The following is a 25,749-nucleotide window of genomic DNA, read 5'->3' as shown; positions in this document are numbered from 1 at the left end:
CTTATATGTGGAATCTGGAAAAAAAAAAAAAAATGTCAAACTCAAAGAAACAGTAGAGTGGTGGTTACCAGGGACTGGAGTGTTAGGGGAGATGGAGCAATGCTAGTCAGAGTATATATATATAGCCTTCTGCTATAAGATAAATAAGCTCTGGGGATCTAATGTACGGCATGCTGACTACAGTTAGTATTATAGTGTTGTGTACTTGAAATTTGCTAAGAAAGCAGATTTTAAGCTTTCTCATCACACACACCAAAGAAGTTAACTATGTGAGGTGACAGACATGTGGTAACCTGATTGTGGTAATCACTGCACAAAGTATACATATGTCAAATCATCACATCATATACTTTAAATATATACAATTTTATTTGTCAATTATACCTCAGTAAAGCTGGGGAAAAAGAATCACTGCCTAAAATTAAAACTTCATATAATCTAATCTAGCTTTAGACTAGGTTAGACCCATTACTACATGCTTTATATTATATAAATATATATATATAATACTCCCTTTGGAGCACCTATCACAATTCTGGTTAGTCATGTATAATTTTTTAATGTCTCTTCCCAACTAATCAATTATTCATTTAACAAATATTTGTATGTCTACCAGGTGTTCTAGAAGCTGGGGATATATCAGTGAGAAGAAGAGACAAGAATTCTGCCCTCAAACGTGGGAAAGAAGAGTGATAGAGAAAAAAAATCACATAAATAAATCTTTGATATTTTTATTTGATAAATGCCACAAAATTGTATAAGCTCCAAAAAAGGAAGGACCAATGTCATCTTGCTTGCTATGATAGTCCTAGCATCTGGCCCATGTAAGGCATTCAAATATTTGTTGAATACATGTTTGAGAGAAAAATTTCACTCTGGGACCAAAGACATTCATTCTCAAAACAATTTTTAAAACACAGCCCAATCTGTAAATTAAAATCTTAATAATTATCTTTCCCCCATCAAGTATCTTTCTGAAATTCACAACCATTTATTTATTTACATGCTACCTTGTTCTAAGAGGAACCCATATTTGTGTCTTGCTTAGTTTAGTGCTTTTTCTATTTCTTGGACGCTACAACACTTTAGCTTCAATGTAACCACTGCCTCTTTCTTAAGTAGTTTCTTGACTGTGTTCTTTCTGTAAGCATATGTCAAATATACATTCTACTCTGACTTAAGGACTGCAGTGCCTCTATTAATAAAAGTGTCTCTATTACAAGGGCCTGAAGTCTCTCTAATCCCCAAACATGAGGATATAAATGCAACTACTGGTATCTACTGGTATTAAGGATGCTGCTAAACACCCTACAATGCACAGGACAACTCCCCACAATAAAAATTTGTCCAGCCCCAAAATAGAGCCAAGGCTGGTTTGAAACTCAGCATTAAAGGAACTGAGTTCAACATGTCGGAATAGACACTAGAAGAGAAAAACTCAAAGAATACCTTAATTATCCACCTCTTTCTCTAATTTACATTTATGCAACAAATGGAAACCAAACTAGTCATAAGGAATTACTGAGGAATAAGCACATGTATAAGATAGTTACCCTGTTCAAGACTTAAACATAGTTGGATTTGACACTAGAATAATTATTTGACTGTATTTAGATGCTTCTTAGTTATTGGTGGGAAAAATAGTCTCATCCTCTCATTAAGAGCTATTAGCATTCCCTGATTTTTATATCTAGTATGAATTTGTTTTGCCCTCTCATAAAATATAGAATGATAATAGATATGGAGTCAAGATCCATGCTGGAGTCTCAAACTTCCCACCATACCAGCCATGTGATCTTGGACATATGACATAACCTCTCTGAATCACTAATCCTTCTTCTATAAGACTTGGAGTATCATCAACAATTCATATGTTGAAGATTTAATTATTGTTTTCAAACATTTAATAAAACACATATATTCCAGGTAGAAGTTAACTTGTATGGAGTTTCTTAATAAAATGTAATAAATCAATAAATAAATGCTAAACTTTACCAGAAACTAGAAATACACAATTCAGGTATCTGAACTAGATTTTACTCCTACCTGAGTACACAGGCAAAAATTCAGGAAACACATTCTGACCAGGCTGTGTCCATATTATTTCCCTTTACCTCTTATTAAGTTTGTAAGTTACTCTTATAAAGTTATAATACTAGAATATTCATATTTTATAGCACTGATAATGTCTCATTTCAAGCAAACTTAATAGGTATAACAACTAGGTCTACATAAAAATGAAAAGAAAATATGGGATGACAATATGCTTTAGGAAGAAACAATAATTTAAAGAGAAGGTTTGCTGGGCATTTAAAACAGACACAAAACGTCTGTGCAACTTTTATGAAAGACACCTAGTACATAAAGCATATCTGTCTCTTACACTGAAATAACTTATAGAAAGTAGACTATGAAGGCTTTGTAGAAGACGGACAGCAAGAGAAAAATACATACCTCCAGGATGGAGGAAAGGGAATGGGACTGGTAAAAGATAGATGAGAATTTCAACTTCATCTGTCATGTTTTATTTCTTAAGATAGAAGGTACTTGAATATGTATTATATTACTCTGAAAATTTTTTGGAGGTCTGATACAGTTCATAAGTTGAAAAAGGTTTTATGGTTTCAAACAGTAAATGTGTTACCTTAAAGATTCACCTCTACCGAACATTATTCGTAGCAGTACAGAAAATGTGAAGTTTACTGGAATGTCTCTGATTACCAAGGCTCTTATAATGGATATTGAAATCACTGTTCTAATCAACTTTCACCATTTAAAAGAACAGCCAACTATACTAATTCTGCTTAAAACTCTTCAATGGGTCTCTATTGATGAATTATAAATATTCTAGGATAGCATATCTGGCCTTCCCTGATCTAGCCCCTGCCTATTTGCCAACCTCATTTTATACAACTCCATTATAATTAATATGCCACTTACAAGAAACAACTAACCTTTTACATTATTTACAAATCTGAGCTTTTGCACCTGCTGTCTATCTGAAATGCTTTTTTCCCATCTTTGTTCATCTGTCAAGTGCCCTATCTTCCAAACTAACCTAAAACATTTTCTTCCAACTTTATAACTAGCTGAGTAATTAATCATATTAAGCAGCAGTTTGTTCACATGCAAAATAAAAGGTCTCTGGGACTTCCCTGGTGGCAGGGGACACCGGTTTGAGCCCTGGTCTGGGAAGATCCCACATGCCACGGAGTAACTAAGTCCATGCCCCAAAACTACTGAGCCTGCACTCTAGAGCCCGCAAGCCACAACTACTGAGCCTACGCATCGCAACCACTGAAGCCCGCACACCTAGACCCCACGCTCCGCAACAAGAGAAGCCACCACAATGAGAAGCCCGCGCACTGCAACAAAGAGTAGTCCCCGCTCGCCACAACTAGAGAAAGCCCGCGCGCAGCAACGAAGACCCAACACAGCCAAAAATAAATAAATAAAATAAATAAATTTATAAATAAATAAATTAAATAAAAGGTCTGGCATACAACAGATACTGTCCAGATGGTATCACAAAGACTTTTCCAATCTTACTTGTCAGAATTCACTGTTACCAGCACCACATTCTCCCAAGTATGCTCACATCCTAACTTGAGACTTTTTTTTTTTTGATTGAGAAAGGTAGCTAGAATGTTAAACAACTTGACAACAGGGACAACATTACTGCCTTTCTATTAAACCTAGGATCTATCACAGTGATTCACCTAATAAATGTAGTTGAATTCGCCTAAAATGCAGGTTACAGAGGATTTGGCTGAAGAGAGGGAGGGACCATCTACACTTCGTAACACAATGATTTTTCAAGAAAGAAGTAGAGAGTTTTTAAATAATAAGAAAGATTACTACTGTAAAAATAAGCATTTGTAGCAAATACAGTGTTTTAGAGAAGACTAAAATAGGTGATAAAGTCTTCATAGAGTCAATATTTTTGTTACACTCCTAATAAACACCTGCCTTAAGGTCACAGTTTAATGGGGAAGAAAAACAAAAAGCAGACAAGCTCAATAAACATTACATAGAATCCCTGTGATGAGCAAGAAAAGAGTGCTAAAGCCAAACAGAAAGTGAGAGAAATAAGATGGTAGAAGGTACATTATCTTTAGCATTTAATTTGGGGGGTTGGGTGTTAGTAACGGCATGGTGGTTAAAGCAAAGATAAAAATTTTGATTTCTGAGAAGACAAATTCAAGATGAAAATGTCTAAAAATGAAAAAGAAAACACTTACAAATTAAGGAAATAATGCTCAAGTATAAATTAAGTACAAGGTAAGTAACTTGCAAAATAATCAGCTTTTAAGGCACAAGAAACTCAGAAGCAAAATATACTATAAACTCTGGCTTATCTCAATGACTTAACTCTATCTGAATTCAGTGACTTAATTCTGTAAAAAGAAATCGTTTTCAAAGCCACAAGGGGATGAGGATAGCAGAGAGTCTATGTTCCTTGAAATCTCAACTCACTTTTGATACAGTGTATCATTCATAAAATTACTATCATAGCTCCAAATGTCTTTCGGCTATGTCCAAAACAACACAACCTTCAAAGGGCAAATAATATCATTCTCCACAAATAAGGTTATTAAATGTGTCACAAATCATAAAGAAAATTTCCAAAGATACTTTGCAAGGTATCTGTATGGTAGAACAGAAGCAGAATAGGGAGTACGTAAATACCGGACAAATTTTTAAATTTCAATATAACTTGATAATAATCAACTTTTAAGGTAAATCTATATATTTAACTGAAGAGAATAAAACAAAGGCAGAGAATAAGTATATTACCCAATTTCCATTAAATTTATGCTTGTTTGTTTTTTAGCAATGCAGGGTAAATGTACTGAAAAAAACTCATTCACTCGACAATTATTTAAGGACTCAGTGGGTGCCAAGAAAGGGAAGGAAAAAACATGTTTTTCCCTTTACCCATAGACGCGCACGCGCGCGCCCACACACACACACACACACACACACACACACTTTTTACTTAGTGGGAAATACAGCATAAATGTTATATGACAGAGAAAGGAGAGAGTGATTATCAGTGCATACAGAAGGATACCAAATACAAACTTGGAAAGGCTAAGAAAAGCTGAAAAAATGAAGTCTAATTAGCTAAAATGAAACAGAAAAATAATCCAGGAGTTGAATCAAAATTAAATACGTATAATATATAAGAATGTCTGGAGGGGTGGGATAGGGAGGGTGGGAGGGAGGGAGACGCAAGAGGGAAGAGATATGGGAACACATGTATATGTATAACTAATTCACTTTGTTATAAAGCAGAAACTAACACACCATTGTAAAGCAATTATACTCTAATAAAGATTAAAAAAAAAAAAAGAATGTCAACTGTATTGTCTGTAATAATGTAAACTGGAAACAGCCCAAAATCCTTCAAAACAGATTAGATGAATAAGTTATCACATATATACATATTAGAATATTATTAGAGCAATGAAAATGAATAATCTACGGGAGACCACATGAATGAATCTCACAACCATAATACGTTAAAGAAGCTATACACAAAGAATAAATGCTATATAATTCTATTTAAAGAAAGTTTCCCAAAATAGGCAAAAAATAATTTATGATGTTAAGAAGTCAGAATATTATTCACGTTTGACGGGGGAGAGATTAGTGACTGGGAGGGATTATGAGGTGACTTCTGGGGGTTTCTATTTCTTAATCTGGTGGTGGTTACAAGAGTATGTTCACTTTGTTCCCTTAAGTGTAAGTTTATAATCCATATACTTTTCTCTATGTAGTTATACTTTTTAAAAATGTTTACAGAAGAAATGGATAGCAGCTACTTGGTAATCCAGAAGGAAAAAAAAATGCAAAAGCCCAAAGACACAGTGCTTGATGATCCAAAAAGGGTTCAGCATGGCTCCTCTGTAAAATGCTAACTATGATACCTATACTCAGGGTTACTATAGGATTAAAGGACAGAATATGGGTAAAGCACATATCTGGCACAAATATTTATAGGTGTTTAATAAATGTTAGCTGTTATTATTACTATACTACTATTACTGTGCTACTGATGCGGCTCCTTGATGGTAGTGCTCAAGGTAGAATGACAAACAAAAAGGCTAAAGGAACAGAGGCAGCAGGTTATGATGGGCTTTTCTAAAATATATTATGAATTTAGACTTTATCCCAAGGTGGTGGGGAAGCAATGAAGAATTTTACACGGATGGTAATATGATCACATTTGAGTTTAGGAAATTTGTCAAAGGAAAGAAAATGTGAAGCTTAAAAAAGGATGTTAAGAAGAGGTTGTCAGCAAATCATACAGAGAGGTCCAGTAAAGAGAAAGGAAGAAGGAAAAAAAGCGCTGACTTGAAAATCAATACCTAACAACTTTGAGAGAATAGCTTATGACTTTCTAAAGGTTACAAAGTTAATAAGTGACACTTAGAATTAAAGGTACTCTAAATTCATAATTTATTACAAAAATCTCAATTTAAAACTTTTTATATAATTGTAACTTTAAGCACACAAATATCAACAGGACATTCTCCTCAACTATTCATTAAAATTAAACTAAAAATACTTTTTAAAAAAGTCTCCTGGGGGCTTCCCTGGTGGCGCAGTGGTTAAGAATCCACCTGCCAATGCAGGGGACACGGGTTCGAGCCCTGGTCCGGGAAGATCCCACATGCTGCAGAGCAACTGAGCCTGTGCGCCACAACTACTGAGCCTGTGCTCTAGAGCCCGTGAGCCACAACTACTGAGCCCATGTGCCACAACTACTGAAGCCCGGGCACCTAGAGCCCATGCTCTGCTGCAAGACAAGCCCTGCAATGAGAAGCCCGCGCACCGCAACGAAAAGCAGCCCCGGCTTGCCACAACTAGAGAAAGCCTGCGCAGAGCGACGAAGACCAATGCAGCCAAAAATAAATAAATAATTTTTTTTTAAAAAGTCTCCTGGAATCATCACAATTGTTATTACTAATGATAAATTATACATATATGTGTATAGATGGATACCTATATATACTTCTATGTCTCTATATATCTGTCTATCCATATCTCTTAAAATTCAGACTTTCCAAGTCATAAATTAATTTTATGTGGATCTGAATAAACACCAAGACCAAAGTGTAAGTACCAAATTATCATGAGTGCTAACAAATAGTGTAAAACTAATGTGAAAACATTTTTAGTGAGTTATTGTTATTTCAGCAACAACCAAATAAGAGGAATGCTCTGAGACACTTTGACACATTAGCTATATCTCTGTTGATTCAATGGCTCTACAAGATGAAAAACAATGAACTGCTCTTCAACATACACAGTGAATCTATTAATAAGCAGTACCTTCTTTGATTTGCTTGATGAATATAAAATGTCAGATAGATCCAAGACATAAGCAGCAATGGTTTATTGGTTTTACAGCCATTCAAAAAGCAGAACAAAAAGATGGGAGGGGGAAGGGAGGGGAGGAGCAGGGAGGGGAAGGGAGGAAAGGGAAGAAAAGAGTAAGCTTCTGGGGTCCAGAGCTCAACTTTTCTGGCTCATAAACAAACCATAAAGAACCAAAAATAGTTTACATTAAGCCTAAAAGCAAGCAGTAAGATATCATAAATGTCATGATGTTTTTCACAACTCTAGCATAAATCCACAACAAAAAATGTGTAATCTGGCTTTGTTCACATTAGAACATGGAACGGTTTGATTGCTGCATTCAGACAACCAACATATAAAATGCTTTGTTTAATAAAAATTCTACTATTAAAAATCAGTCCAGAACCTACAATACTATTGTTAAAGCTGGGTCACAGAAATATGGAGATTCATTATGCTTTCTTCTTCTTTTTTGTATATTTAAAATTTCCCATAATGATTTTTATAAATTATGACCAAGCTTTCAAATATTCTCCTGGGAAAGCTACTTTTGATTTCCCCAGAGAAAGAGTAATCAGTGTTTGCAGAGGACTGGTATAAAACATAACTGCAACAGTAAATTCACTGAATAGAATGTGGAAAGTGGCATTCCTGTGAACTTCACCACTTAAAAGCAAACTAACAAAAATGTCAATTGACACTCAATTAAATATCAGAATAAGGACTAATTCCTTGGTGGGGGGGGGAAACATTCACAGTCTGGTGTCAAGTTAATTTTTGTACTCTCATGGTTCCTGCCACATTGCAACTTTTGGGCATGCTATAATAATTTTCCAAAAAACAGTATCTCAGACTTCCATGCTTTTGCCTCTGGTGCAAAAGGAAGTCATCGTTTGGTTGAGAATAGAGCAAAAACGTCATCATATTGTTGTTGTAGGACACAAGATTAAACTAAAAAGAATCAGAGCAGAAGAGGGGAAACTATTAAGAATCTGAGCAGTAGTCCAGGCAAAAAAGTAAGGTTTACTTAGACTGGAGTGGAAATGGAGGGAAAAGAATGGACTTAAGATATATTTGGCTGGGTGATGTTTCACTGTATATATGTACCACATCTTCTTTGCCCATTCGTCGGTCGATGGGCATTTAGGTTGCTTCCATGACCTGGCTATTGTAAATAGTGCTGCAGTGAACATTGGGGTGCATGTGTCCTTTTGAATTATGGTTTTCTCTGGGTATATGTCCAGTAGTGAGATTGCTGGGTCATATGGTAATTCTATTTTTAGTTTTTTAAGGAACCTCCATACTGTCCTCTATAGTGGCTGTATCAATTTACACTCCCACCAGCAGTGCAAGAGGAAGGTTCCCCTTCCTCACACCCTCTCCAGCATTTGTTGTTTGTAGATTTTCTCATGATGCCCATTCTAACCAGTGTGAGGTGATACCTCATTGTAGTTTTTTTTTCTATAAATGTATTTATTTATTTGTTTGTTTTTATTTTTGGCTGTGCTGGGTCGTCGTTTCTGTGCGCGGGCTTTCTCTAGTTGCGGTGAGCAGGGGCTACTTTTTCGTTGCAGTGCACGGGCTTCTCATTGCAGTGGCTTCTCTTGTTGCGGAGCACGGGCTCTAGGCACGCAGGCTTCAGTAGTTGTGGCATGTGGGCTCAGTAGTTGTGGCTCACAGGCTCTTGAGTGCAGGCTCAGTAGTTGTGGCACATGGGCTTAGCTGCTCTGCAGCATGTGGGATCTTCCCAGGCCAGGGTTCAAACCCATGTCCCTTGCATTGGCAGGCGGATTCTTAACCACTGCGCCACCAGGGAAGCTCCCTCATTGTAGTTTTGATTTGCATTTCTCTAATAATTAGTGAGGTTGAGCAGCTTTTCATGTGCCTCTTGGTCATCTGTTGGAACGAAACTGGGTCATTTGTAGAGACATGGATGGACCTATAGACTGTCATACAGAGTGAAGTAAGTCAGAAAGAGAAAAACAAATATCGTACATTAACGAATATATATGGAATCTAGAAAAATGGTACAGATGAACCGGTTTGCAAGGCATAAACAGAGACACAAATGTAGAAAACAAACATATGGACACCAAGGGGGGAAAGCGGGAGGGTGGGTGGTGGTGAATGAATCACGAGATTGGGATTGACATATATACACTAATATGTATAAAATAGATAATGAATAAGAACCTGCTGTATAAAAATAAATAAAATAAAATTCAAATAAAAAATATATTTGGAAGCATAATAAATAATAATCGGTGAACTGGGTATAGGAGAGGAGATGGACAGTAAGTGAAAGATGACTTCCAGGTCTCTGACTTGTGAAACTAGGTATAATGAGATGAAGAAAACCAGAGGAACAGATTTGGTATTTGGTAGAGGGAGATCAAGAGTTCAGTTTTAGATGTGTTATATTTAGGGTACCTGAAAGAGATACAAGTGGAGAGAGATCAAGTAAATCAAATATCGAGATAGGCTAATAAATGGGAGGAGACAGAGAAAATGAGGGTCACAAGGAAATGTTTAGGGTTTTGTTTAAAGAAGTAGTCATTATATGTCAAAGCTATGGAAGTCTAAAACCTATTGTGAACCATGTTACATTCACTCTACTAACTTCGACAATTTGTGAAAACTGACTTCAGGTAGTCTTTCCAAATTACTTATGATAATTATAAAGTTATTCACATACTAAACAAAAAAATACAACATAAAATTACTAAGTCTATCTGGGCTGTATTTTCCTGACAGATAATAATGGATAAAATTTGTCGGGGGGTGGGGCGGTGGGGAGGGAAACAAAACACCACACATGATAATAATCAAGGTCCAAAGCCACCCCTGGACCTACAAATGTTAAGAATTCAAGAATGCAGAGGTGCCACATCATTCCTGCAGCAAAATTTCTGAGTTAAGAAAGCTCAGAATTTATACTCTACTATATTCCACTGTATGACTGGTTTCCTTAGCGGTCTTGCTGTACATATTCTTGCAACAAACTGGCTTACAGCAAACTAGCACACCCTAATGGTTGATCCTAGATATTGATACGCCTATATACTGACGCTACTATCTCAAATATGAAAACCGCTCTATGTCCTATCCTGGATAATGGTCCCACAATCCAACAGGCCTCTTAAACAGAAGCCTGGAAATGATTCTCTACTTTCTCCTTTTTCTGTATGCCCACAGCTCATCTATGACTAAAATCTGTTGGTTGTAATAACTTATCTCTTGAATTCTTCTCCCTCCTCCATTTCTACCACTACCCTTATTTCAGAGCCTCATTATTTCTTGGTTGGGCTATCCTGACATTCCCGATTCATTTGCCTGTCCTATTCTCCTATTCCTCTACTGGCCAAGTAATCTTATAAAACCACAAATTAAATTATGTCACTCCCATGCTTTAAAATCCTTCAATGGTTTTCCACTACCTGTGAGTTACTTAACCTCCTTATCTGTAAAGTGGGGATGATAAAAATAGTTTCTACTTATGTGACTGTTTTGAAAATCAAATGAATACTAGTGTAATTAAGCACTTAATGCCTAATGAACAGTAAAATAAAATAATTTAAAATAATAATAATTATTGTTATATTCTGCTTAGATGTTTCTCCATGATTCAGCTTCTATTTCTCTTTTCTCTTCTCATGTCCCACAGTCATTCCTGGACCCATACAAAGAAACCTGATCACTCTTCTCTATACCACAACTTTAATACTGTAAGTGCTTCTATTATACCATTTACCACACTTCAGAGTAGGAGAGGCTTGTCTTCACTACAAGACTATGCTTCACAAAGACAATCTAATGCATCTGAGTCACCTAGCACAATGCCTGGCCCATAAATATTTACCGAAAAAATTATGAAGAGAAAAGAGATGTATGAAAGGATTATAGCAGATGGCCATGCTTCCTTCCACACTGAAAATCCAATTATTCTTGATAAAAAACAAAACAGCAATTTCAGAATAGGTCTAAAGAATGAAAGAGTCAGAAAAAACTCACTCTCTGACAGAGGATGAAAGCACCTATGCGTTCAGACTGAGGAGAAGAATGAAGATAAATTAGTTAACTAAGATAACTTAGTAAGATAAGTTAGGTAAGTAAGCTAATCTGTAGTCATATAGGGAAATTTTACTTCATTTATGAGTTGTATATATCTGTGCTAGAATAGAAATATTAAAAGGTCAAATAATAAGGCAAAGGAGAAAAAACAGGTAAAGATTAAGCTGATGCCATAATATTAGTGTTTAAAAAAAAAAAACCCAAACACATATTTTACCAGGGCACTACTTTCCTATACTACGCTAAATGGGTAAAGGGGAGCATAGGCAAAGGACAGCTAAAATGAAACAATAAATTGTCATCAGCTATTTCTATTTGATCACTTGCCATTCTTGGGAAAAGTTCAAAGGAGTTGGAAAGGGGATGGCCATCATTCTTGGAATTGGGATAGAGGGTTAACTGTATATCTTTACATCAAGACTAAAACTTAACATTGACAATCTATGCTGGGGTAATACCTTGCCCCACTAACTCTATGTTCTTACCTCCCCCGCCCCGTTCCCAATGTTAAGACCAAGAAAGAAGTTGGGGATATTATTCCCTGACTAACCCATCTCAAGGGAACACTTAACTGTAATATGTGCATTCAAATACAGAAGCCCCTGGTTCTCTCTTATTCCAGGGCCAGGAACAAAAGGCCAAGGAGGTCTAGACCCAGAATACTTCTCCCTACTCCTGATTTCAAAGTTCTGAAATAAAATAGAGAACAGCTCTGGTACTAAAGTTTTAAATGCAACTATCTGATCAGAAAGCAGGAGGGATCAGACTTGCTAATTTTTAAACTAGGTTTCACCAAAAGAGTAATATAGACTTATATGTTAATTCTATCTTCATATTTTCTAGGTGAAAAGTCTTCGGCAAGTCAGCTTCTCTAAGCCTTGGTTTTTTCATCTGCAAAATGAAGATAAAAATTGTACTATTTCACATGTGAAAATTAAATGTGATTAATACAAATAAAAGCTTATTAGCACAGTGTCTAACACACGATGGTAAGCATTCAATAGACATTAGCTATCATTATTTCAAAGGGCAATTCTTAGTGTTGAAAAGTGTCAGTTTATATATTACCAACTATGAGATTTTAAGGGCTGAAAGTGATTAATTCAAGAGAATGTAATATTTAGACTAATGACATTGCTTTTAAGTATTTATTTTTACTTTGTATCAATGTTAAATTTACAGAAAATGTTTTAAGTATGGTAAAACCTTTTACTTTTCCAGCTATTTGAGAGTAAATGGCCTACATGATAACCCGTCACCCTTGAATTCTTTAATAAGCGTTTCCTACAAAGGCATTCTCTTACAAATATGACCATTAAAATCAGGAAATTAACAATGAAGCATCATGCTCACTGCTATTGGGGTGTCACTGCTCCTAGGTGCCTTCTCAGTGAACAGTTTAGGGCATAAGTATATATTTCTATATTCTACATCTATATATAAGAAAAATCATGAATTCACATACCAGTATCTCTTTTCCAATCCAACACTACAGAAAGCATTCTAGTTTTTTCCACTTCCATAACGGTAACTCCCTTCTCAGACAGTGACAGGCTGGCTCCCATTATCCTTAAGGATTTATTTGACTAGTCTCCCTGTATGTTACCAGCCTCCCATTGTGGCTGCTTCCCCATCCCCACACGGACGCTCTCTTTACCCCTCTCTGCCCCAACACCCACATACTTCCTCCACGGGTATAACCTCCCCTATTCCTCATGCCTGGCACTCCTCCTACAAGAATATCCTCCTCATCTTGCTTAGGCACTAACATCCCATGTTGAGCTGATCCTCCACTGGGATGTCTTCCTCTCCCCACCCTCAGGTTCTGATATTGCACTGGGATGCCTCCAACCATGGCCTCCCACAATATCCAACTTGAGGCTGAATACACCCAAACCAGGCTACCCTCCTACACAGATGACTTTCTGCTGCCACCCCTGGTGGCCATCACCTCCTAGTAGATGCCCTCTTATCCCTCTTACTCTGTACCAGGCTACTCACCTTCACAAATACCCATCTGACCCTGCTTGGCTCCAACACCTCACACTAGTGCGCCCCTCCTATTCAGACTGCTCCTCATACCTCCAGCTCCATCAACCCACATGGGGACCCTCCTCAACCCTGCCAGGCTCTGACATACCCACTCCTTCAAGAGGACATGCCCCCTCCCCCCATATACCCTAACCAGTGTGGACACTTTGTTTGGTCCCACCTGATGGTTTCAGTACTGAAACGTTCCGAAAGGAAAGAAGAAGGGAACAAGGAAGAACAACTGATGACACTTAAAAAAAAAAAAAAGAGAGAGGGATACCAGTGAATAAACTGCATAAGCACCCATAATCCAAGCTAATTAAAAGGCTAATCTGGGCTTCCCTGGTGGCACAGTGGTTGAGAGTCCGCCTGCCGATGCAGGGGACGCGGGTTCGTGCCCCAGTCCGGGAAGATCCCACGTGCCGCGGAGCGGCTGGGCCCGTGAACCATGGCCGCTGAGCCTGCGCGTCTGGAGCCTGTGCTCCGCAACAGGAGAGGCCACAACAGTGAGAGGCCCGCGTACCGCAAAAAGAAAAGGCTAATCTATTTGTCAAAGTATCTGCTTTTTCCACTTAAAGAAACAGTGGTCAATTCTTTTATATTAATTCCTTCTAAATTTAAAAAGTCAATTGAAAACTGATAAAGAAGGAAGTCTTGTCTTTCTTTTCTAGCCAAATATGCATTTTATTTAAGTATCTTACATAGGCCTGTAGAAAAATCTAGTTCATCAAAAAAACAAGACTACCAATTTTATTTTAAGAGTTTAAAAAATATATGAGTGTTTCAAACACTAGAATTAAATATTTTAAAAAATATTCAGAATATGCAAGTCTGAGTTGTTTTCAGTATAATGACAATTGTATTGTTTCCAGTACACTTATGCCCAGATACAACTCTGCAAAAATTAGCCTTGATTGTTACAGGAGTAACACCTTTTCCTTGCTCCCTGTTTCTATGAGGAAGGATGGTCGTAAGCACAATCTGAGCCTCTCTTCACTCCTACGGAGCGAAGAGACTGATCTGATTGGTGATTTTGTAAAGAATAGTTGGGTAGACCCTAGGAGTAGCTATCGGGAGAACATACTCACAGAGAGCTCATACTCCGCTCTGCTTCCCTAGTATGCCTAGCACTGGGTGGATAAATTGGCTTATGCCAGAACACCTGACTCCTTCACCAACCTATTTCTCTAGCCTGGCCTCTATTAGTAATAAAGTAATATTCTAATTCCATCTTTCTCCTTGTTTTAATTTTCAAGTTGTTCAGAACCCAAGCAAAAAAGAAGGGTGCCATCTGAGAGTACTTCAGCAATCCAATATCTTAATTAATTTATTGAAGTGGAGATTGCTCGTTTTCCCAGTTTTGACTTAAAAGGGCTGCTTCAATTTGAGCTTCTTAAAACTATTAGAAATAAAAAAAACCCTCGAACCTGAACCAACAGCAGATGTTCAAAATGAAAATAAGCCGACTTATCTGATCATGCTTATTACCCATTACAAAAAAAAAACTTCAAAGGCTTATAATTTCCTCCTTATAGATGCCATAATTTATACTTTCAGTCCTACTTCCTACTCCCACCCTATACTCCAGTGACACTAGAGTGCTGAATATTTTCAGAATATACATTACTTAGACTTCTATACCTTTGTTTACACTATCCTTCAACCTGTTCCTTCCAACCTACTTTTCTGCTGGATCATTTAACTTAGGGATCAGCAAACCATGGCCAGTAGACCAAATCTGCCTATTTTTGTAAATAATTTTGTTATTGGAACACAGCCATGTTCATTCATTTATAGACTGCTTTTGTGCTACAACAGCAGAGTTGAGTACTTGCAATAAAGACCATATGGCCCACAGAGCCTAAAATATTTACATCCAGCCCTTTACAAAAAAAAAGTCTGCCAACCCCAGCTTTCAGTCAATCCTTTGAAGCCTAGTCATTTCAGATTCTTCAAATCAAAATTAATTGCTGTCTCCTAAGCCTTTCCATTATATTATGCCATCTCTAATACTTAACACCCTTGATAACTGTGAGCTCTTTAAAAGCAAAGAATTCCTAGTGTAGGAATTAGTTTTTTACCCAACTCACAGTTCCCACCTCTCCTAATTCTTATCACGTTTTTAGAGGAAGTATTCTGGAAGAAGCTTCTGCTCTTTTCTCTACCCCTTATTCATCCTACCAAAGGAGAGAGGAATAACTAGTATTGGCAACATGCTGATAGTTGTTCCTAGTGGAATGGATTAATGTTTTAAAGGTCACTTTTCATGCACGTTCAAGCCTACCGTTCATTCTGCCTAGATGGTCCTACCTACCTATAAGCAAACCACATGGGGTAGAGCTTCCTTGTATTTTAGAAGAGGCCTGCAGCTCTAGCTGCTCTGTCTTTGATAGGTTGGTAAGTTCAGTTCAGGATGATATTGTCTTAATTCTGGCCTCAGCTACAAGCCAGGTTCTTCAATACAACCTTACCATCTAAAAAGCTAACATTTCGATCCCTGATTCCTAAGTCTATTTCTAGTTCAGAACCTGGTTAAGGAAGAAACACAGAATCACACTCCCATCAACCAGCACACAGTAGGACTCAAGATATTTGATGATTGACTGACAAGAGTAAATTAACTGGAAAAAATCAATCTTTTAAACTGTGTAACACACTAATGTCACAAACCATATTTTACTTGATGAACTTAATTAGGAAAATATGTTTTGAAGAGAAAAAGAAACAATTTTAGAGTTCACATTCAGTGATTCAAACCAAGCCCATCCTATTTATCTAATTCATCTCTCAATATTTTGTTGCTATCAAGTCTCAGCTTAATTAACATATAAAGTAATCATGGATATTATCAATTCAAAAAAGTATTCTCCATCTTATTATCCATGCATAAAACAAACATCCCTAGATCCCACACCCTTCCAATTACTGCTCTATACATCTGTTCTTCCTCAAAATGTAGCTTCTCAAATGGTTTCTCCTCTTCCATACATCTTAAATACTTTCTAACCTATTACAATATAGCTTCCATCCCTACCACTCTGCTGAAATTCATCCGGTCAAGGTCACTAAGAACTTCCATGCTGCCAAAAACAATGCACATTTCCCTGTTTAAGGGTACTTGGCATCTCATCAACATATAACAATCCCTCCTTATTTTAACACTCTTCTCTTAGATTTGGTAATACCATCTCTCCTGGTTTTCCGACATAGCCAGTGGCCTTACTTTTCAGTGTGAAAGTCCGGTGGCTTTCCTTTGAGGCTCCTCTTCCTCCATCCAAGGAATGCTAAGATTCCTTAAGACATGGTACTGAGTACTCCTCTCTAGTTATACTATCCCTGACCCTTAGGTGGTCTCATCCATTTCAAGGATTTAAATATCATCTTTATGCTGGTAATTCCTTAATTTATCTTTTTAGCCCAGAAACCACTACTATGTAAGTATCATAACACCTTTCATAAAAACAAAAGATAGTGAACATTTAAGGACAGCTATAAATCTATTATCCGTAGATTCCCAGCTATGTAAAGTGAAATGACTCAGTGCCTAAGGTTAAAACAATAGAGGCTAAAAAGGAACTATGTTCTTTCAATTCTTAATCCTTTTTACCATTTGTGAAGACTTAGCCCCTTGTCCCTAAACTGTTTACTAAATAGTTTACTATTTAAATATGAAGACGACTGGACAAAGCTTCTTCCCTACATACACACCTTACACATAGCCATCAGAAAAGAACTGGCCAATATGAATTAACAGAGAAAGTCTCAAACTCGTTTTTCAAGAAATATTTTAGAAAAGACTCTAGGCTACAACTGAATTTTAAAGGAGACTGAGGATGCAGGCAGGGTAGCTGTTATGATAAATAAGATACTCAAGAATTTGGAGCAATGTGTACAAAACAAAAGTAAAGGCAGATGAAAGTGGTTGGGCTGTCTAAAGAAGAAACCAGGCAAACAAACAGGGAAGGAGCCCGGTGGACTATGACCAACTAACTGGATACTGTCCGGAGCTTTCATTTGATGAAAAAAGACAAGTGGGAGACACTACTGCTTTGTAAAGTACAAAATCAAAGTAGCTATTCCAAATAATGATTTAATACAGGTTATAAGCTAGACTGAAGGACAGTAAAATCAATGTTGCAGATACTGATATAAACTAGAGTCTTACCTAAATCGGCCCAAGTGCTTAACACTTCATCAGAAAAACTGAATCCAAGAGATATTGTAAAGAAAATAATAATAACTTGGTAACAGATCAAGGTAAAGAGAAAAGAAAAACAAAGAAGCAAATATAAGTAAGCAGGGTTGTTGCCAATTTATGGGAAAACCATATAAAAGGAAAGGAGATATAGAAAAGTGATTCTTCATTGTAAGCTGTTTTCTAGAAAACATAAAAATCCTCAAAACAAATTTTTATTTAGCTTTATTAAGAGCAAAGTGCCGTTCTTCAAATGTAAATATGGCATTGTTACCTTAATTAGTTTCCTAATGGTAGCAGTAGGTTGGTCTGGGCCTAGTCACAGCCTCCTATCTTTATTCTGTGGTGAATAAAATACACACACACACACCCAAAAAAGAAGGAATATTATCAAAAAAGAAAAAGATAGAAACTCTAAACCTCAATAACGTATGAGATTATAATTGAAAAACTGGATTTACGAAAAAGGAAGAAAAAATTGCATATCCAAAAATCTACATGCCTCTGTTGCTCCTCCCAAGACTGCACAGTGGTAGAAGAATTAAACACCAGGATTGAAAGATAAACCAGGGGAGCGTGGAGGATACATAATAGCTACTTCTGGTGACATAACAGGAACTTATCACAGTACCCCGCCAAACAGGGAGGGATACACAATGTAACCAGCCAAGGGAAGTAGCAGACACAGGAAGAGACAGCACCACACAGAAAGGAGAATACATGTGATATGCTCAGACCAGCATACAGCCTGTTTCTAACATATGCAAATATACGAAATTCATATACTGCTTGAACCCAAGGATGGCAGAACTTCCAAGTATACAATCCAAGAGTACACAGAATTTCAAATTTTACAAGCAAAATTCACAATGTGCCTATTTACAGAGAAATGTGGATATGTCTTTACCACCCAACTACTCATGCTCATCACAGATTCCATTTGCCTGATACATATTATTAGATAGTGCTTTAATTCACATCTTTTTTTAATGGATAAAAAATCTGCTAGTGCCTGAAAAGACAGTTGTGCAAAGTTTTTGGGTAGTTGACCCATTCATACCAGTTCTCATCAAATCCAGATTTCTAAGTAAATCTACTCTTCCAGAATTTACATAGCAATAGTGACAAGATGAGGTAGAAGTTGGTGGAAAAATAAAAGAGGAGGAGGCAAGAAGCAGCCGGAAAGAAGTGTCAAGTTGATTATCTAGAACTTTATTTACCTGGACTATCCCATCTTTAAGTGTTATAGCTCTATGAAGTGCTCCCGTAACTTCTTCAGAGGTTAAAAAATAGAGGAAGAGAATATCCTCTGCCCCTGATACTGCTGATTATCAATGGGGCAGGTAGTTTGGAAAAGTCTACTCTGCAAACACCTGCAGAGTGTAGAACTCTAAGACAGTGATGTGGTTAACAGGAAGAGTACAGAGAGTAGGTACCAACAAAGAGTAGGTTCAAGATGATATAATGATACAGATTTTTTTAAATGAATTTAAACGGATTTCTTGTATTCAGCTACCACAAAGCCAAAACGTTCCTTGCAACATAGGACGGCATCAAATGTCTTTTGCTTTTCTTATACATAAAAAGCGAAGATCAAGCTAAGTGATTATACTGTGACTCTTAAACTCCATGACTCTACGGCTCAAGAATACCCTAGAATATAGATCTTTCAAGCCCTTACTATCTTTTTCTCTAACATGCCTCATGACCTCTTCATTGTTCATCAGCATTCCCACCAGAAAGAATCTACTGGCAAAAACATAAAGCTCAAAGCTTTTAACAGCCTGCATAAATAATAATAACACCAAATGTTTACGGAATGTTTTCTATATGGCAGACACATATTAACATATATCAACACAGTTAATTTTCGAACAACCTCATTATCTTCAATTTACAGGTAAGAATCTGAAGTACAGAAAGGTTAAGTAACTTGTCCACCCTGGTAGGTGGTAACAGCTAGAGAGCTAGAGTTCAAACACAGGTAGTCTAGCTCCAGTGCCTATATTCCCATTCACTATATTACGTTATTCAAATAAAAGATTTGGGGAATAGAAGATTTGGGGAAAGCTATCAGTTTGGTTAGTATCAACAGATTTGAAATAAGTGGTACCAAGATAATCAAGCCTTGGCTGGAGTCACTACACTATAAAACTGTGCTGTCCAATGTGGTAGCCATTTGCCACATGAGGCTACTAAGCACCTGAAATGTAGCTAGTCCAAACTGGGATACGCTATAATAACTGATTTCAAAGACTTAATGTTTTAAAAAGAATGTAAACTAACTCAACAATTTTATATGGATTAATGTTAAAATATTTTTAATATATTGAGCTAAATCAAACATGCTTTTTTAATGTGGCAACTAGAAAATTTTAAATAATATATTTGGCACCCATTTTATTTCTACTGGACAGCAATGGTATGTTGTAGTTTATTAAATGATTCTAATCAAATCTTCATTGTTTTACTGTTGTAACCTTAGGCAAATCAGTTACACTGATCATTAACTTCTGAATCAGAAAAAGAGGGCTTAAAAACAGTCCTGGGGGCTTCCCTGGTGGCGCAGTGGTTGCGGGTCCGCCTGCCGATTCAGGGGACGCGGGTTCGTGCCCCGGTCCGGGGGGATCCCATGTGCCGCGGAGCGGCTGGGCCCGTGGGCCGTAGCCACGCCGGGCCTGCGCGTCCGGAGCCTGTGCTCCGCAACGGGAGAGGCCACAGCAGTGAGAGGCCCGCGTACCGCAAAAAAAAAAAAAAAAAAAAACAGTCCAGACACCTCGTGTTCATGTTTTGGTATCTAAATCTATTTTCCACTAAAAAGAATGGAGGGCTCCTTGGAAAAATGGTTGATGTCGGGGCTGGGACATGTGAAGTACAAGATGAACCTGGAATATCTTGTTTGGGCAGGAAGGAAGTGCTCAAAAATAATCATTGGGCAGGGAGGGGTTGGGGAGACGTGTGATTTGTCAAAAAACACAGGACAGCTTGATGAGGCTCCCACTGGCCAGACCTGGGACAATTTGGAAATCAAAATAATGACAGTAATGGATTTAACCACTCAATAAAATCAGAACCCATGAGTTCATACGGATGAAAATAACTAACAAAAATAAATAAAGAAGACAGGATAGACTGCTTTATGACAGAATATCAACTACTAGTTACAGAATGATGAAGCTAGAAAAATCATGAATGAATGTTAAAACTTGTGGGTAAAGTTTTGATGAGACTATGTAAATATGCTGTTCCTCAAAAGTATTTCCCCACAAATTACATATTAATTACAAAAGGACAAATAGTAACTTTCAGGGAGAAATATGGAAAATACCACATTAACCAGATTTTCAAAGCTACCATCACCAACACTGGGACAAAACAACATTATGAATCTCAAGATATGATGTATTAAGAAGGACAGAACATGTCTTCAGAGATATTCCTGCCAAAAATGCATAACCAATCTAATCAGGAGGAAACAACAGACAAATTCAAATTGAGGGACATTCTACAAAATAACTCTCCTGTACTTTTCAAAAATGTCAAGGTCAAGAAATACAAGAAAGGCTGAGAAAGTGTTCCAGATTTAAAGAGACTAAAAGAGATATGACAACCAAGTGCAATGTATGATCCTAGCTAGGGGGAAAAGCTTATAAAGTAAAATGGATAAAATCTGAATATGGATTATGAATTCGATAATAGTATCATTAATAGTATGTCAATGTTATATTTCCTGGTTTTAATAACTATACTGTAGTTAGGTAAGCCAATGTCCTTGGCTTTAGGAAATATAACTGAAGAATTTAGGGGTAAAGAGGCATCATGTCTCCAAATTACCCTCAAATGGTTCAGAAAAAAAAAAAAAAATAGATATAAGGCAAGAATGATAAAGCAAATACTTCAAAATGTAATACAATTGGTGAATGTGGGTAAGGGTATAGAGGAGTTCCTGGTACTATTCTTCCAACTTTTCTTGTAAGTTCGGAATTATATCAAAATTAAAAGTTAAAACAAAACAGAACTTATTTCCCAGATCAAATATCCTAATGGACTACACAAGTCCTGATAATGTTTAAAAATATACTAATGCATTTCTTTTATCCTGGACTTGACTTTGCTTTAAATTATATGATTTATCAGATACTAATTATATATTCCATATATAATTCCATAAGATCCAGGACTATATCTGTTATCACTCAACATGCTGAGTACTAGGATACTATTTATTATATCCAATAAGCACTCAAACATTTGTTAGATGAACATATTCAAAAGTATAGCACAGTACAGGATGATTACAGAGAAAAATCAAATTGTAAAAAGCACCACATTGTAAATAAAGCTATTAATTGGGCCACACAGCTTACAGGACAACTCTTCAATTATAAAAAAAGAAAAACCAGGATTAAATCACAGAGTAACCATAAACCTAACCTAAAGAGATGAGTTCCACAAATAAAGGTAAATATCATTTTTCATATCAAGAGTTAAACATCTTAGCTAACTACAAGCAGTCATGGCAAGGAAAATGAACTTTTTGCTCATAAAATTAGAATATTTATATATGCTATTTAAAAAATGAATGAGATTACTTTAAAGATTTAGGCTAAGAACTGAGATTTTAAAACTTCACTACTGGCTCAATACTAATTTGCTGTAAGGCCCTGAGACACTGCTTACAATTTCCATATTTCATTTAAAAATAAGACTTGTGGATCATTTTCTTCCCCAAAGGCAGAAAGAATATTTTATAAAAATAATTTCAACCAATAAGAGCAATGAATATTCAATACAGAAGTACATATACACATATATATTCACACACATACACACATGCAAAGTAAAAAGAATATAGCTTTTTTCAAATATATTTACAAAGTAATAGCAAAAGGTGACTTAAAAGAGTTACACAAAATACATTTAATCCCAATTCATACTGTGAGTAGGTGCTTCACATATAGACTACTGAAAAAAACCCAATCAACCAGTGTATATCCTGCTTAAGAGAGTTTTATTGTTTATTTAAAAAACAAGCATGATAAAAACAAACTATGAGATGGATCTTCCTAGGTCTCCTGACTAGGACTGGGACTGTGGGAAATAATTCTCAAATACAGTTAGAGCTCAGGAAAAAATTTTCTTTCAAATACGATACAACTGTATACTACATTAAAAATGTAATATAGAGACTACATATTAGACACACAGCATTAACACAATCTTCAATGTCTTCCAATCCTACTTGAATATCCAAGTAGGTAAGACAGAAGGACATCCTATTTCCCTTCTTCCATCAAATCCAATTAATTTTGTGTTTAATTAAAATTCGACTATTTTTCAAAAGCACATATATTTTTGTGAGACGAAGCCATACTTAATGCATCTAAACAAGCGAGAAAAAAGAAAAAGCCAAAGTATTCTAAAATATAAAAATTGTCCAAAGATACCATCAAATAACTGTGCCTCGGCAAAACTTAACACAATAGTATCTCGAGCCAGTGTTACAATGCTATCATCCTGCCTGATCGTTCTAACTGAACGAACTCAACAATTTTCAAACAGGTTGTCAGTGGAAGAGATCTTTACATAAGCAATTATAAAAACAGGGTCCATTTTGTATTCGGGAAGCACCAGCAACCCTTCGCTTAAAATTTTTATATAAGAATACCGTGAGGGTTTTTTTACACTTTTTAAAAAGAGATAAAATCACTTATGAATACCTGACTAAAGCTATTTCCTAGAACATTTCCTTAGATAAGAACAAAACATATTTTAAAGCGTAAAACAGTGAATTGCTTGAACATAACTTAAATGCCCCTACTCAGAGCAAACTTCCTTCTCGTACGTTTTCCTATATCCACCGTATTCTGCAGTGCACATTTCTGATTTGAAGTTGTACTAGTTTATCCTACCACGATCTCCTTTTCACTAGTGAAAAACAAGAAAGATCTTCAGGCGCTAACCAAACAAATCTGAGGGGGCTTGGGGAAAAGGGGCGCGAGGTGGCGCAAGAACAGATGGAAACAGGGTACGAGAGTTGTTTTCTTAGGGCACTAAGGTTACTCCTCAACTCCAAATGCCAAGATTTAACTGCCAGTCGAGCAAGCTGCTGCCACTATCCACTCCTTAAACAATAAAACCTTCCCTCTACCTCTTCTACTCTCCCACCCATCAACCCCTTCCAAAACAAACACAACACACCCCATCCCAAAAACCGCGTTATCCCCTCGGTGCCCACTCGGTGTTATCCAACCTGCTGGATAACAGCTCCACGCACACGTCTTACTCAGACAAAACAGCGACGGCGGCAAGGTGGGGAGGTCCCACCACCTCTCGCCACCCCCGAGCAACCCTCAGAATGACAGCCCGGAGCCCAGAAGTTTGAAGCAGAAAGATTCCGACCCAACCAAAAGGGAAGACGGAATTGCAGAACGGGGATGGGAGTTGGGGAGGGCGATGTGCGTGTCTGTGCAAGGAAGGGTCCATCACATGACAGTAAAAGAGGACCCGAGTCTTCGGGGCGTCCGCGAGGAGAACAGGGGGGTTGCCGTCGCCATGGCAACACCCCCCCCTCCGTCCAGACTTCCAAAGAGGGAGAAAGAACTTCAAATCCCAACCGTCAGCGCTCGAGCGGCTCCTTCTTAAAGGAGTACACACGGCGCCGCCGCCGCCGAGCGCGAGAGGGCAGAGTTGGGCGCCCCCGCCCCTCGGGCGACGCCCCCGCCGCCCCTCGCCCCCAGCCGGCTCACCCGCGGCCCCCGCCCCGCGAGCTCCCGGGGGTCGTTCAGGTCCCCGTCCCCGGGAACCCTGTCGCGTCGGCCCGCCCGGACCCCGGCGGCAGAAGGGGGTGTGTGTGCACCCGGCGGGGGCGCGGACCAGCCCGCCTTCCTCCCGCCGGCTCTGCCCGCGGGCTCCTCTCCGGCCGGGCGCCGACCCACCGGCCCGCTTCCTCCCTCTTGACAGGGTGGACGGCGAGCGGCCAGGGGCGCCGAGGAGTTTCGGGGAGAGCGCAAGCGAGCCGTTTCCTTGGGGGCTCGGCGAGCGGGTCCGAACTAACAGTTCCCGGGGAGCCAAAGAGCAGAGGAGGGGAAAGGAGCGGGGACCACGCCGGGCGAGGAGCCCCCAGACAAAAGGCGAGCGCCGGATCCGCCGCGCCGCCGCCGCTCCCATCTCGCTCCCCCAATGAACTGACCCGAACGGGAGATTCAACTAAACCCCTCTGCCACAAACTCCTCGGGCTGCGGCAGCCGTCGCCGCGCGGAGCCGGGGCCCCGGCCCGTGTCTCTCTTACCTACACAGTGCATGAGGCGGTGGCGCCAAGAGTCGAGTTCCCGCCGGAATCCTCTCCTCTCCGCCGCGCACCGAGGGCTCCGGCACTGAGCGGCGGCGGCGGCGGCGGCGGCAGCAGCGGCGGCGGCAGCGGCCATTCTCTCTCTTCCCTTGTCCATCTGCGTCCCGCGTCACGCGCCCTCATTTACATACGAGCGGCGCAGGCACGAGAGGCAGGGGCGCGAGCCCTCGGCGCGAGCCCCGGAGCGCGCGCCCCCCGGAGGGGGGTTGATTGACACGTGTCACACTACCTTCCCTCTGCCCTTCCCTCCCCCTCCCACCGCTCCCTCTGGGAGAGGCGGGGAAGGAGCGTGAGGAGAAGGAAGCAACCTGCCGCTTCCGCTGACCCCGCCTCCCCATCTACTCCCCTGTCTCCCCTCCCCCCGGAGTTTACTCAAGCGAGCCGTACCGCTCCCGCCGCCCGCGAAAACCCTGAGCAGGAGCCAGAGGCTCGGAGCCCCGCCAGGAACCGGCGTGCTAACGGAGCGGACTAGCAACGCTTCCTTTCTGTCTTCGCGACGCGACTCCGGACTCCCGGAGACTTCACTTCCCAGGTCTCCTTGCGCTGGGGTCCCGAAGCAGAGCTTGCTGCCGCGGCGCGGTGCATGCCGGTTCTTGTAGTCCACCAGGGATGGGCGTGTTTCCGTACCCTTCGCACACTTGGGCTTGCAGCCTGGCCTTCGGCTTCTCGGCTCTGTGCGCCTTGTGGGTTTAGCGCTCAGGGCAGTGCGCTGCGCGCGTTGCGGGGTCCGACC

General features: G+C 38.9%; 1 protein-coding gene across 2 annotated transcripts in view; it reads right to left on the bottom strand.

The window, feature by feature from the left end:
* Positions 1-25,224, bottom strand: part of LCORL (ligand dependent nuclear receptor corepressor like) — a 160,133-nt gene extending 134,909 nt beyond the window's left edge. Inside the window, exon 1 of one of the 2 annotated variants that reach the window (XM_024741764.1) lies at positions 24,957-25,224. In XM_024741764.1, the coding sequence (XP_024597532.1) occupies positions 24,957-25,113 (157 nt within the window). In that variant the 5' untranslated portion in view covers positions 25,114-25,224. The remainder of the gene's footprint in view (positions 1-24,956) is intronic. The other variant, XM_024741765.1, reaches the window with a different exon arrangement.
* Positions 25,225-25,749: the final 525 nt, after the last annotated feature.

The sequence above is a fragment of the Neophocaena asiaeorientalis genome, unplaced genomic scaffold (assembly GCF_003031525.2).
Source record: "Neophocaena asiaeorientalis asiaeorientalis breed wild unplaced genomic scaffold, Neophocaena_asiaeorientalis_V1.1 scaffold218, whole genome shotgun sequence".
In the NCBI taxonomy this organism is placed as follows: Eukaryota; Metazoa; Chordata; class Mammalia; order Artiodactyla; family Phocoenidae; genus Neophocaena; species Neophocaena asiaeorientalis.
Note: the sequence above shows the minus strand (reverse complement) of the source record. Positions and strands in the feature narration are given on the sequence as shown.